This window comes from Cannabis sativa, chromosome 2, assembly GCF_029168945.1.
Source record: "Cannabis sativa cultivar Pink pepper isolate KNU-18-1 chromosome 2, ASM2916894v1, whole genome shotgun sequence".
NCBI classification, from domain to species: Eukaryota; Viridiplantae; Streptophyta; class Magnoliopsida; order Rosales; family Cannabaceae; genus Cannabis; species Cannabis sativa.
The window spans coordinates 71,842,170-71,855,463 of NC_083602.1; the positions used below are offsets into that span (position 1 = coordinate 71,842,170).

A 13,294-nucleotide genomic window follows, 5' to 3' on the forward strand; every position below is an offset into this window, starting at 1 on the left:
CAATTTTCGAAATTGCTTGTTAAAATAAAATAAAAATAAATCCTGGAAAAATTATTCTAATTTAATGTTGGCCCAAAATTAATTAGTAAAATTAATTTACAACAAAAAATATAATTTTCCTATTTAATTAAATATATAAGAAAAATTTCAAATATTTAAGTATGATGATGAAAATCAACTTAAATATTAATTTTCTATTTAATTAAATACACTAGAAAAATACTTCAAGCAAAAACAGATAATATCTATCTATATTTTCATGGACTAATTAATTCATTTTCTAATTAAATATATTTAACTTCATTGATTTTAATTAATCATTAAATGAAAAAAAAATCATTGATTTAAGTTGGTCCAAAATTAAAATAAATAATTTACAACTTTAATCTATTTTTCAAATAAAATTCGAAATTAATGCATTTAAAAAATGCAATTTCGAAATTGTGGAAAAAGATTAATAAAATAAAATATAAAATATATTTTGAAAATTATTCAAATTTAAGTTATATGAAATAAGATTTCAAACTTAAAATAATTTTTAATTTTAATTAAATAACATGAAAATAATAATATTTAAGTATCATGATGAAAATCAACTTAAATATTTAAATTTTCAATTTAATTAAATGTATTAATTTCAAGAAATAAATAATTAAGTATAGAGAAGACTTAATTATTAATTTTACTAGGAAAAATATACTTAACTTAGATTGTACCAAAATTAATTATTAAACAATTAATTTCACAATGTATGATATTTTTCTAATTAAATATTAGAAAAAAAATAACTAGTACTAGAAATAACTATCTAGAATAATTTCATTTACTAAGTGTTTTTCTAAAATTAACTTTAAAATATTAAATGAAAAATTAAATTTCATATATTTTAAAAGTTAATTATGTTTCTAATTCAATTTTAATTAGGTTAGACTAATATAATTAACCTAATACAATTATTTAAATAAGGCAAATGGGTCTTCACAATTGGGGTAGTTCATGTGAGGGGGAGCTGGGTTCAGTATGTCGTACACACTTCTATTGGCCCCCAACTCTCACACAAGGCTCAAAAGAGAGGAATTTAACCTTTAAATAAACAATTGTTATTCATTGAATAAGCCCAAATCTAAATGGGCCTAAATAAATTTACTTGTGTCAAAATTTATTTTAGCAACCTAGTCCATTTACTTAGTAAAACTTAAATGGGCTTCCTATATGCATCTAAGCCCAATAGCAAACATATAGGCTCACACAGGTCAAATGATTTGGATGGGCCCTATCATGTTACTAGGTTTACACAGATGATAGAAATTACAAAATTTACCTGTTACAAATTATTTATAAGATCTATATTGGACTATGATTAAAATCAAATCATTGGATCTGTCAACAAGTTAATCATAGCAATTTAGATCAAATAAGTAATAGGTTTGTAAAAAAAATTTGAATACATAATAATATAATCAAACAATACAAACAATTAACTGATCTGAAATATCTGGAAAGTAAGCTAAAATATCTCAATTTTATAATCTAAAATTAAATCTTAAAATAAATATCTTAACTAGAATTCAAATTTAGGTTGTTAGAGAATATTTGAAAAAAATTCAAAATTCAACAAACTCCTAAATTTCTTAAATTCTAACAAAAAATCAAAAATATCTAACCAATTTTTCAAATGTCAAGTTTATTAAAAATTTAAATTTATTTAAAAATTTCTAATAAGATAATATAATAAAATATCTTGAATTTTAAATTTAGATATTCCATTATTATATTCTGAGTCTTATAATTTAATAAATTTAAATATTACATAAATAAAATAATTGAGGAATAAGATATTTTATATGGTTAGAATATTTAAAAAAAATAAAATAATAAGTTTGAAAAATTTATGGTTTGAAACCCTAAAATATCTATTCAAACTAAAATAACCAAAATTTTTAAATCTTCATGTTATTTTTGACAAAATATAATTTTATTAAAAAAATGTCTAATAAGATAAAATGTTAAACCTAACATATTCCTAATCTTATAATTTTAATTAATAAAATATATTTTGAAAATAACAAATTTGAAAAAGATATGATATGGTTAGGAAATTTTGAAATTTGAAAAAGATTATTTTTTTAAAAGATAATATTTTAATATCAAAGTAAGATCATTTAAAATTTAATTAAAAATAATATCTGATCTTATAATTAAAATAAATAAAATAATAAAAAATTTCAAAAATAACCACAAGGCTCCTTTGTGAGAAATCAAATTTTCAAAATTCAAAGCCTACTAATATCAGAAACTAATTTTAATTAATTAAAAAATTAATAAAAATTAATTTTATTCTGAAAATTAGATTTTTAATTGAAAATTTAGATTCTACACAAAATTCTACCAAAATTTGGCTTTTCATTCAATGAAAAACGATTTTTGAATCAAAAGTTATGACGAAAACAAGTTTGATGCACAGGGGTATGCATTGCATACCCCTGCGCGCGCGGATGCAAGGAAAACGCCCAGGAAAGAGGCTGCAAGCAGCCTCATTTGACCAAGCATCTTGGGCGCGAGCTGCCCTTCAGACAAGATGCTGTCTGAGCGTCCGCGCGCGCGTGTGCATTCAAATCCTGATATTTTCGTTCAACTTCGAAAAATCATAACTAATTCATAAAAAATCCAAATTTGGTTCTGTAAAAGCCTAAATTTATTAATTTTTTGTCTACTTTCCAGAAAAAATAACTCCAGATCGAAATAAAAAATATTTCAGTAACATATATTGCGATTTCTAAACTATCATCAAATAAGCACATAAACCACATGAAACCATCCAAATCAACACATAACATCGTTTTAATTCGTATTTCATGAAAGTAAATCATTACCATGGCTTTGAGGCCAGTTTTTGGAAATATTTTACTAGGATCTAGATTTACTAACAAGTATGTTTCATTAACATCCTAATATGAATTCTAAAACAATGAAATAAACACATATAAAGTTTAGAAAACCTTACATTAGGTGCAACGGAAGATAATGACTCCTTCCGTTCAGATATCTAGCCCTTGATTCCTTTCTGTAGCAGAGCATTATCAATATCTGAACTTGGATCTCTTTCTCTCCTTCCTTTGATGCTGAATCTCCTTCTTGTTGGTTGATTTTCCATAGTCTTACACACTATGATTGAGATACCACTTGATGTCTGTGGGAACTCACTCATTCACTCATGGAATTCGAAATTTAGAGAAGAAAAGAAGAGAGAAGGTGATTTCGGCTATAGAGAATAGGAGGCTCAATTTCATCTGACAAAGGTAAGTGTGAATGAGAGCCATCACTATCTATTTATAGGTAACCACCTGGGTTTAGGTTAGAATTATTTGGCATTAAAATAATGAAAAAATAAATGATAAAACCCTATAAGTGTGGTCAGCCATGGGCTTGGATAATGGGCCTCACTTATGCAATTTTGCTGTTTTATCATTTCTGCATCTCAATTTCTCAAAAACGCCAATTTTCAAATTCAACCATTTAAATGTCAATTCTAATTATTTAATAACTAAAATAAATTATTAAATAATATTGTCGTTTATTTTAATTATTAATTAGACATATAAAGTCTCTTAATTAATAAATAAACCTAGAATCTCTTTTCTTTACAATTTCGCCCTTGCTTAGTGAAAATTCATAAAGTAGACATAGTCTAACTTTAGAATTATAATTGATTAATCAAAATCAATTAACTGAGTCTTACAAGCAGTATTGTCTCAACTAGTATGGGGACCATGGGTCTATATATCCGAGCTTCCAATAAGTAGCTCAAGAATTTATATCTTAAATTCACTGACTTATTAATTCTTCGTTGAATCCACGCATAGAACATAGAATTGCACTCTCAGTATATAGAACGCTCTATATGTTCCACGATATAGACACGTCATTAGTTATCCATTGTTATAACCCTAATGTGATCAATGATCCTCTATATAGATGATTTACATGTAAAGGGATTAAATTACCGTAACACCCTACAATGTATTTTATCCTTAAAACACTTAACCCTGTATAAATGATATTTCAGCTAAGTGAAATGAGATCTCCACCATTTATTTTCGTTTGGTTAAGCTCGAAGGAAATCATCCTTTACTTTCTATTCGCCAGATAGAAGCTATAGATTCCATGTTTATGTTAGCGCTCCCACTCAATTGCACTACCGTGTTCCCAAAATGTACGTATCACCCTGACCCAAAAGTAGGCTAACTAACAAATCAAAGAACACGAATAACACTCTTGAGATTGAACCTAATCATATCATGATTAAGATCATTTGATCTAGGATCAACAGGTGATATTGAATTGAATAGATATTACGGTAAATTCTAATATATCTAATCAAAGTTCAATATCGGTCCCTTCCGATGTATACTCCATTCATCTGATGCTTGTAAACTTTGCCAATGTCCTGGAAAGGACATAACACTTATCCAAGGTGTAAGAATACCTATCGCTGATTATACCATGTCAGTCTAAATCAAGTGTTCTGACAAATCAGGGAATAAACTTTCAAACATATAATTAAAATTATATTCCACTGTGTTGACAACACTATAATCATTAACAAATTGATATGTTCTGGACTTAGATAGAATTCATACATTATGTACATATAATCATGAAATAAATCATGTGAACCATGCAACATTAAATGTTATTTCTGATCTATATTAATAAGTAAATCTGATTATATTGAGATGAGTTTAATTTAGGGTATAAAACCCAACAATAAGTTCAAGCATACATTACTAAAAAGCAAGAGGTAAAAGATTGAACCACTTATTCATCATCATTGGGTCGGAAGTATTTCATGATGCTATCCATCTTCCTAAGAAGCAAGGCCTGACTTGTCTCCATTCTTCCCAAACGCAAATTGAATTCTGCCATTTCTGTAGGAGCAGAAGTTGAAGCAGATGCAGCAGCAGGATCATTTGTAAGACCAAGGGAAGCAGACCGAGCCTTTCTTTGAGCAGCTTTTCCTTGAGGAGGCTTCTCAGGAATTTTGAAAGTGGTTCCAACAGCAGGCATCTCAATTGATTCATTCTCAAGAATCAATTCCTCTTGATCAGATAAAATCTTATAGATTAAATGAGAAAAAATAAGATTGAGCCTAGGTTTCTTGCCCTTTCGAAGAGAAACAATTTGCTCCCATAACATTTCAGCCAAATCAATTTTAGCACCAATTGAAACTTTATACAAAAAGAAAGCAAGTTCAAGGAAACCAATTGGATAGGGCAAACCTCATGAGAGCAGCATGTTGATAGGTGAGTTGAGACATATGCATGGTGTCGGAGAGTTCAACATCATTATCACCAGTGAGATATCTGAACACCTTTTGACGATCAAACTCCACATCAGTTGGCTCAATTCCCATAGGCAGATTGAGGGCTTCAGCCACATCCTTCACAGTAAAGGAATACCAGTGTCCTCTGACAAAAACTTTGCCAAACATGAAAGAGTCCTCATCGAGAAACTCATCAGTGATGTTAGCATAAAATTCCTTCATAATTCTATCCACATAGACATCAAAACCGATCAAAGTATCTACCCATTGTCTTTCTTTCAACAAGTTATACACTCCAAAAGGCTTATGAGCAATAACATTGAAATTTTTCTCCACAGTAAAATTCCTATTCTCATAGAATTTCATATCTCTAGCATGATCATTATAACAAAAATAATGAGAGTGGGGCTTGAAGTTATCAAGAGAAATACTAGAGGGCCTCTTCCTTTTCTGAGGAAGAACAGGATTTGGAGAGACAATGGGCCTTTTTTCTTTGTCCTTCTTTGGAACTGCAGTAGGGACAAGAACAGGTTCTGTAGTGACATGATCAGCCTCTGATTCTTCACTCTCGGATGTAGAATCATCAACAGCAGGTTGATCTTTGGGCACAAATTCTTCACTTGAATCGGACAAACCCTCTGAATCATGACCCTCCTCACTTTCTTCTGGTTCAGAATCTGAGGATGACACGGAAGGGGGATTCTCCTTGAGATTTTCGGCCTTTGAAGATGAAGAAACCACCTTTTTCCCTTTGGATACAATTTTAGGTTGAATCACTTCGGGCTTTTGAGGAGTGGAAACCTTGGACCTTGTTCGAGAACTCACCGTGGGCAAGGTCACCAAGGCTTTATCGACAATAGGAGCACCATTCGAAGAGGAGGATTTCGACAATGTGTGATCGGATGAATGGGATTCATCATGATCACCAAACCCAGGTGTTGAAGAAGCAATAGGAGAAGCAACAACATGTGGAGATGCGAGATTTACCACTGATTTTCGAGCTTGGGTCTTCAATTTTCTGGCAGACTTCGACGGAGCAGAGGACGAACCAGAAGCTCCGGTTGCTGGTGCAAGCGGCGCAGGCGGGCTGATCGGAGATGCAGAGGCAGAGCCACGAGAGGGCTTCTTGGACGGTTGGGCATTCTTAATTTTGGCCATTTCTCTTTGAAACCCTAGAGCACAAACACTCTTACACTTTGAAAAATATTAGACCTTTGAGAGAGAAATAAAATAGAAAGAGAAGAGTGAGTGGTGATCGTGGGTGAGTGGGTAGTTGAGCATATATAACATTTGATTTTACTTACCCAAAATCAGAAAAATAACTGAAAAGGAAAGTAACTTCCTTACCTTTGAATCACGTGTGGAGAGAAAAAAAAGGAAACCAAAAAGGTTTTTCAAAAAAATGGTCAATGTTTCCTTAAATAGAAAAAAGAAACCAAATATCCCCACAAAATCTAAGAATTAAAGACCCCACCAAATCCGAAATTGCCACCAAAGAGGAAACCAAAAATAAATAATTATTTAAGAACAAGTTTCCAAAAAAAAAAAAAAACACCAAAATAAGACCAAATCTCCAAAATTAAAGGAAACACAAAATAAATAATACACTTAAACCATGTTTCCACAAATAAAAGAAAAAATATTTACAAAGAATCGAAATATGCCCCCCTTTTTCTTTAATTTTTTCAAAAAATGCCCCCCAAAAAAATTTTGCAAATAATGAACAAGAGAACACAAAGAGACACATAAAGCACTAATCACCACTTAAGAGCTAAAATAGTGTCTAAAAATATAATGAAACAAAACAAACTAAATAACAAGAAATTTTTAAGAAAGCTCAATTGACAAACTCGGTCACAACAATTTTTTTTTATTTATTTTTTTTTATTTTTTATTTAAAAGATAGAAAAAGAAAATAACCTTGATATTTTTGTAACTAAAATTCACAATGTCCACTTGTCTTTGTCCCTGATGAAAAAATCAAACTCATAAGAATAGTCAGAAATTATTTTATCAAGCTAATGAAGTAATAGAATGAGGTCATACCAGTTACACAGGAAAAATTGACTCAGTCACCAAGAATATTAAAGCGAATCAAACAGTATGTAACAGCTTCATAACACCATTTTTGAGGATAGAATTTTTTACCACAAACTGTGTCAAGCATAAGTGTGTGAAAGTGTAAGCAGGGAACATTGCCCAATATGTCAAAAAGACTTTTTCTGATAAATTGTAACCATAGGAGACACTGTCACACTACCTCAATGGTAGCCCTTTTCAATGGTAGCGTATCTTCTACATAACTCCTAATTACATAGTTCCAACTTACTCAGAGATGGCTTTCACACATTGAGATAGGTAGCTCTATTCTTCCAATTGAGCTTGAACACACAGTTTTTAAACAACATTATTCGAAAATGGTAGCTTACATAACACTGTTTGATGAACCCGAATATTCCTGTGAGGAGTGAACAATTTTCCTGATAAACCTGTATGACACCATAACATTACAACATTAGCAATAAAATAATGACTGTAATTCTTATAAGGTTGAGATTTTCTTCTAGGACAAGGACAAGACATTATGAAGTCTAAGACAACTCAAATATCAAGGATTAAGAAGAACAAAAACATTAAACAGTACAAACCCCTAAGGATTTCCTTAGAGAAATAAAACGGACCGAGTCAAGAGCTTTAGTAAAAATATCTGCAATTTGTTTGCTAGTTTCAACATATTCTAAGACAAGAATTTTATTTTCCACAAGCTCTCTAATAAAGTGATGACGAATCTCTATGTGCTTTGTGCGAGAGTGTTGAACAGGATTCTTAGAAATGTTTATAGCACTAGTGTTATCAGAAAAAATGGTTAAAGTTTTCAAATCAAACCCATAATCTGCCATCATTTGTTTCATCCATAACAATTGGGTACAACAACTACCCGCAGCAATATACTCAGCCTCAGCTATGGACAGAGAGATTGAGTTTTACTTCTTGCTATGCCATGAAACCAGATTGTTTCCAAGATAGAAACATCCACCAGTAGTACTTTTTCTATCATCCGCATTACCTGCCCAATCAGCATCACTAAAGCAAACAAGGTTAGAGTTAGTGTCTTTAGAAAACCAAATCCCAAAATCAATTATGCTATTTACATAGCGAATGATTCTTTTCACAGCAGAAAGATGGGATTCCATGGGATTTGCCTGATATCGTGCACAAACACCTACACTATAACAAATGTCAGGACGACTAGCAGTAAGATAAAGCAAACTACCTATCATACTTCGATACAAAGTTTGATCTACCTTTACTCCTTGTTCATCTTTGCTTAATTTCAAAATTTTGCTCATGGGAGTGTTGGTATGTTTGGCTTTCTCAAGACCAAATTTTGTCACCAAGTTCTTTGCATACTTGCTTTGAGTGACAAAAGTTCCCTCATCTGATTGCTTCACTTGAAGACCGAGAAAATAAGTGAGCTCACCTACCATACTCATTTCAAACTCCTTTTGCATTTGGGAAACAAAAACCTGCACTTCAGAGTTAGAAGTAGAGCCAAACACAATATCATCAACATATATTTGAGCAACAATTACATCAGAATTAATGTTTTTGATGAAAAGTGTGTTGGGTTTTATGCCCTAAATAAAACTCATTTCATATAATCAGATTTACTTATTAATAAAGATCAGAAATAACATTTTATGTTGCATGGTTCACATGATTTATTTCATGATTATATGTATATAATGTATGAATTCTTTTTAAGTCCAGAACATATGAGTTTGTTAAAGATTATAGTGTTGTCAGCACAGTGGAATATAATCTTTATTATATGTTCAAAAGTTTATTCCCACGATTTGTCAGAACACTGGATTTAGACTGACATGGTATAATCAGCGATAGGTATTCTTACACCTTGGAAAAGTGTTATGTCCTTTCCAGGACATTGGCAAAGTTTACCAGTATCGGATGCATGGAGTATGCATTGGAATGGACCGATATTGAACTTTGAATTAGATTTTGAAACTTACCGTAAACATCTATTCAATTCAATATCATAAGTTGATCCTAGATCACATGATCGAAATCCTGATATGGTTAGGCTCAATTTCAAGAGTATTATTCGTGTTTATTGATTTGTTAGTTAAGCCTAATCTTTAGTCTGGGCAATACGTACATTTTGGGAACACGGTAGTGCAATTGAGTGGGGGAGCGCTAACATAAATATGGAATCTATAGCTTCTATTTGGCAAATAGAAGTAAAGGATGATTTCCTTCGAGCTTAACCAAACGAAGATAAATGGTGGAGATCTCATTTCACTTAGGTGAAATATCATTTATACAGGGTTAAGTGTTTTAAGGATAAAATACATTGTAGGGTGTTACGGTAATTTAATCCTTGTACAGTGTAAATCATCTATATAGAGGATCATTGATCACATTAGGGTTATAACAATGGATAACTAATGACGTGTCTATATCGTGGAACATATAGAGCGTTTCTATATGACTGAGAGTGCAATTCCAAGTTCTAAGTGTGGATTCAATGAGGAATTAATAAGTTAGGGAATTTACTTGGTAAATTCGGTTCGACTTATTGGAAGCTCAGTTATATAGACCCATGGTCCCCATACTAGTTGAGGCCATACTGCTTGTAAGACTCAGTTAATTGATTTTAATTAATCAATTATAATTCTAAAAGTTAGACTATGTCTACTTTTTGAATTCTCACAGTTTAAGGATGAAATCGTAAAGAAAAGGGTTTCTAGGTTTAATTATTAATTAAGAGACTTTGTATGTCTAATTAATAATTATTTTAAATGACAATATTATTTAATAATCTATTTTAGTTATTAAATAATTAGTTTTGGCATTTAAATGATTAGAATTGGAAAGGTGGCATTTTTGGAGAAATAGAAATAAAATTGAGGAAACTGCAAAATCCAAGTGAGGCCCATTTCCTTCTATGGCCGAGCACTCCCTTTGTGTTTCCCAATTATTATTTTTATTTTTTAATTGTCATGTAATTGCTAATCAAAGCCTAGCTATAATAGGAAAGTGGTGAATCACACTAAATAAGGCAGTTAATCAATTACACAGTAAAAGAGGAAACTGTTTATTTGGAAAGTTGTGCTCTCCCTTTTCCCTATATAAAGCAGCCCTTGTTCTCTTCTCTTGCACATCATATGCTATCAGCCACAAAATTAAGAGAGAAAAGAGAGAAAAAAATTCGAAATCCTTGTGAGATGAGTAGTGCCCACACACATCAAGTGGTATCTCAATCATAGTATGGAAGACTATGGAATTTCTGCATCAAAGAAGGAGAAAAGAAGATCCAGGTTCAGATCTTGGTGATGCTCTGCTACAGAAAGGAATCAAGGGCTAGAGATCTGAACGGAAGGAGTCATATTATTCCGCTGCACCCACTGAAGGTTTTCTAACTTTATATGTGTTTATTTTCATTGTTTTAGAATTCATATTAGGTTGTTAATCCAACATACTTGTTAGTAAATCTAGATCCTGGTAAAATAATTTCCAACAAAGTGTTTTATCAACATTTTCTCTCTTGTAATCATGAGAAAGCAAAAATTCAGTTAGACGCTCATACCAAGCACGTGGTGCTTGTTTTAGACCATACAAAGCTTTGTCTAACTTATAGACATGATCAGGAAAGTGAGAATCCTCAAACCCTTTAGGTTGTTCAACATACACCTCTTCTTTTAACAGCCCATTCAAAAAAGCGGATTTGACATCCATTTGATACAATTTAATACCAAGAATGCAAGCTATGGAAAGAAGTAACCTGATCGATTCCAGTCTAGTTATTGGAGCAAATGTTTCATCAAAATCAATACCCTCAACTTGAGTGTATCATTGGGCAACCAACCTTGCCTTGTTTCGAATGATAGTGCCAAACTCATCACTCTTATTTTTGAAGATCCACTTGGTTCCAATGATGTTCACAAACGGTGGTCTTGGAATCATTTTCCAGACTTTGTTTCGAGCAAACTGATGTAGCTCATCCTGCATAGCAAGAAACCAATCTTCATCCATTAGTGCTTCTTTTACAGATTTTGGTTCTAAAGAAGAAATAAAACATAAGAATTGAATTATATTAGCATATTTTCTTCTTGTAACCATACTCTCATCCAAGTTTCCAAGGATGAGATCTGAATGATGATTCTTTTTAACCCTGGAGGATGGTTCCCTCTGTATTGGATCAGTGATTGAATTTAAAGGATACTCGGATTCTTTTGTTGTTGGGATTTCTGTAGCAACAGATTCCTGCACAGTAGCCTCGACAACTGCTTCTGTAGCTTCGTCAGGTTCCTTTTCCTCAGCAGCAGGCTTTCAAGCAGATCTTCAATCTGTTCTTCTGTAGAAAACTCAGACAAATCTTTTAGATCATCAACAACAACATTAGCAGATTCCATAACAGTTTGGGTTCTCATGTTATACACACGATATGCCCTACTATTTGTGGAATATCCTAAGAAAACACCTTCATCACTTTTAGCATCAAATTTACCAATGTAATCACGATCTCGTAAAATATAACAAACACATCCAAACACATGAAAGTGACTTACATTTGGTTTCTTACCTTTCCAGATTTCATATGGTGTTTTGTGAGTACCTGGACGTTAGAATACTTTGTTGATGGTATAGCAAGCAGTGTTAATAGCTTCAGCCCAAAGACGCCTCGTGAGTTTCTTGCTATTCAACATTACTCTACCCATTTCTGTTAGAGTACGATTCTTTCTTTCAACCACTCCATTTTGTTGAGGAGTTTTAGGAGCAGAAAATTTATGAGAAATACCGTTAGCTTTACAAAATTCATCATATATGGTATTTTCAAATTCCTTACCATGATCACTCCTAATCCTAACAATTTTACCAATGTTACAATCTTTTTCAACTCTTAATTTCAAACACAAAGATTGGAAAGCTTCAAAAGTATCAGATTTTTCTCTCAAAAAATCCACCCATGAAAATCGAGAAAAATCATCAACACAAACAAAAATATACCTCTTACCATTCAAGCTTTCTACCTGGATTGGACCCATTAAGTCCATGTGCAAGAGTTCGAGAACTCTAGAAGTATTCACATCTGAGACACTCTTGTGAGAAATTTTCAGTTGCTTACCTAACTGGCATGGTCCACATTTTACCAATGACTCTTTACCTAATTTAGGTAATCCTCGAACAATCCCTTTAACAGAAATTTTTTTCAGATTTTTAAAATGGATATGACCAAGTTTTTCATGCCATAGATCAGTAACATTTTCAATGACAGAATGACAAGTAGCATACGTAGTGAGAATATAACAATTATCACTAGATCTCAGCCCTTGTAAGACAATTTCATCAAGAATATTATATACATAGCAATGATTGCTATCAAAGCTCACAGTATAACCCTGATCACAAATCTGACTAATGCTAAGTAGATTAGCTTTTAGTCCTTCAACCAACATGACATTCTTTAGTTTAGGAAGCCCTTCGAACTTGAGAGTTCCCATTCCTATGACTTTTCCAGTAAGACCGTTACCAAATGTAACTTCTCCACAGTGCATTGGTCTTATGTTCACAAGAAATTCTTTTTCACCTGTCATGTGTCTAGAACAACCACTATCAAAATACCACATGTTAGAAGCAGCAGTTTTAAAACAAGTAGAACCTACCAAGCATTTGTTTTTGACAACCCTTTTTTTTTTCTTTGTAAAACATGTTTATTTCCAAGATAATTAGATTTAAACATGTTTTGCATGGTTATGCACTTAGGTCGAATGTGACCTTTTATTCCACAAAAATGGCAAATAGGAATGAAACGTCTTCCAATCCCTTTGAAATTGTCAAACTTACCGTGCCGCTTCTTTTCTGTAACAGCAAAGTGCTTTGCTGTAGAGACAGAAACCTGCGAGGTAGAAACAGTTCTTCCAGAAACAAAACTATTAGATTTAACAAAAG

General features: G+C 32.0%; 1 protein-coding gene across 1 annotated transcript in view; it reads right to left on the bottom strand.

Moving 5' to 3' along the window:
- The window catches only part of LOC133034493 (uncharacterized), a 30,369-nt gene extending 23,888 nt beyond the window's left edge, over positions 1-6,481 (bottom strand). Inside the window, exons 1-2 of the mRNA XM_061109588.1 lie at positions 6,149-6,481; positions 5,755-6,028 (exon numbers count right to left, since the gene is read on the bottom strand). Of these exons, the coding sequence (XP_060965571.1) occupies positions 5,755-6,028; positions 6,149-6,481 (607 nt within the window). The remainder of the gene's footprint in view (positions 1-5,754; positions 6,029-6,148) is intronic.
- Positions 6,482-13,294: the final 6,813 nt, after the last annotated feature.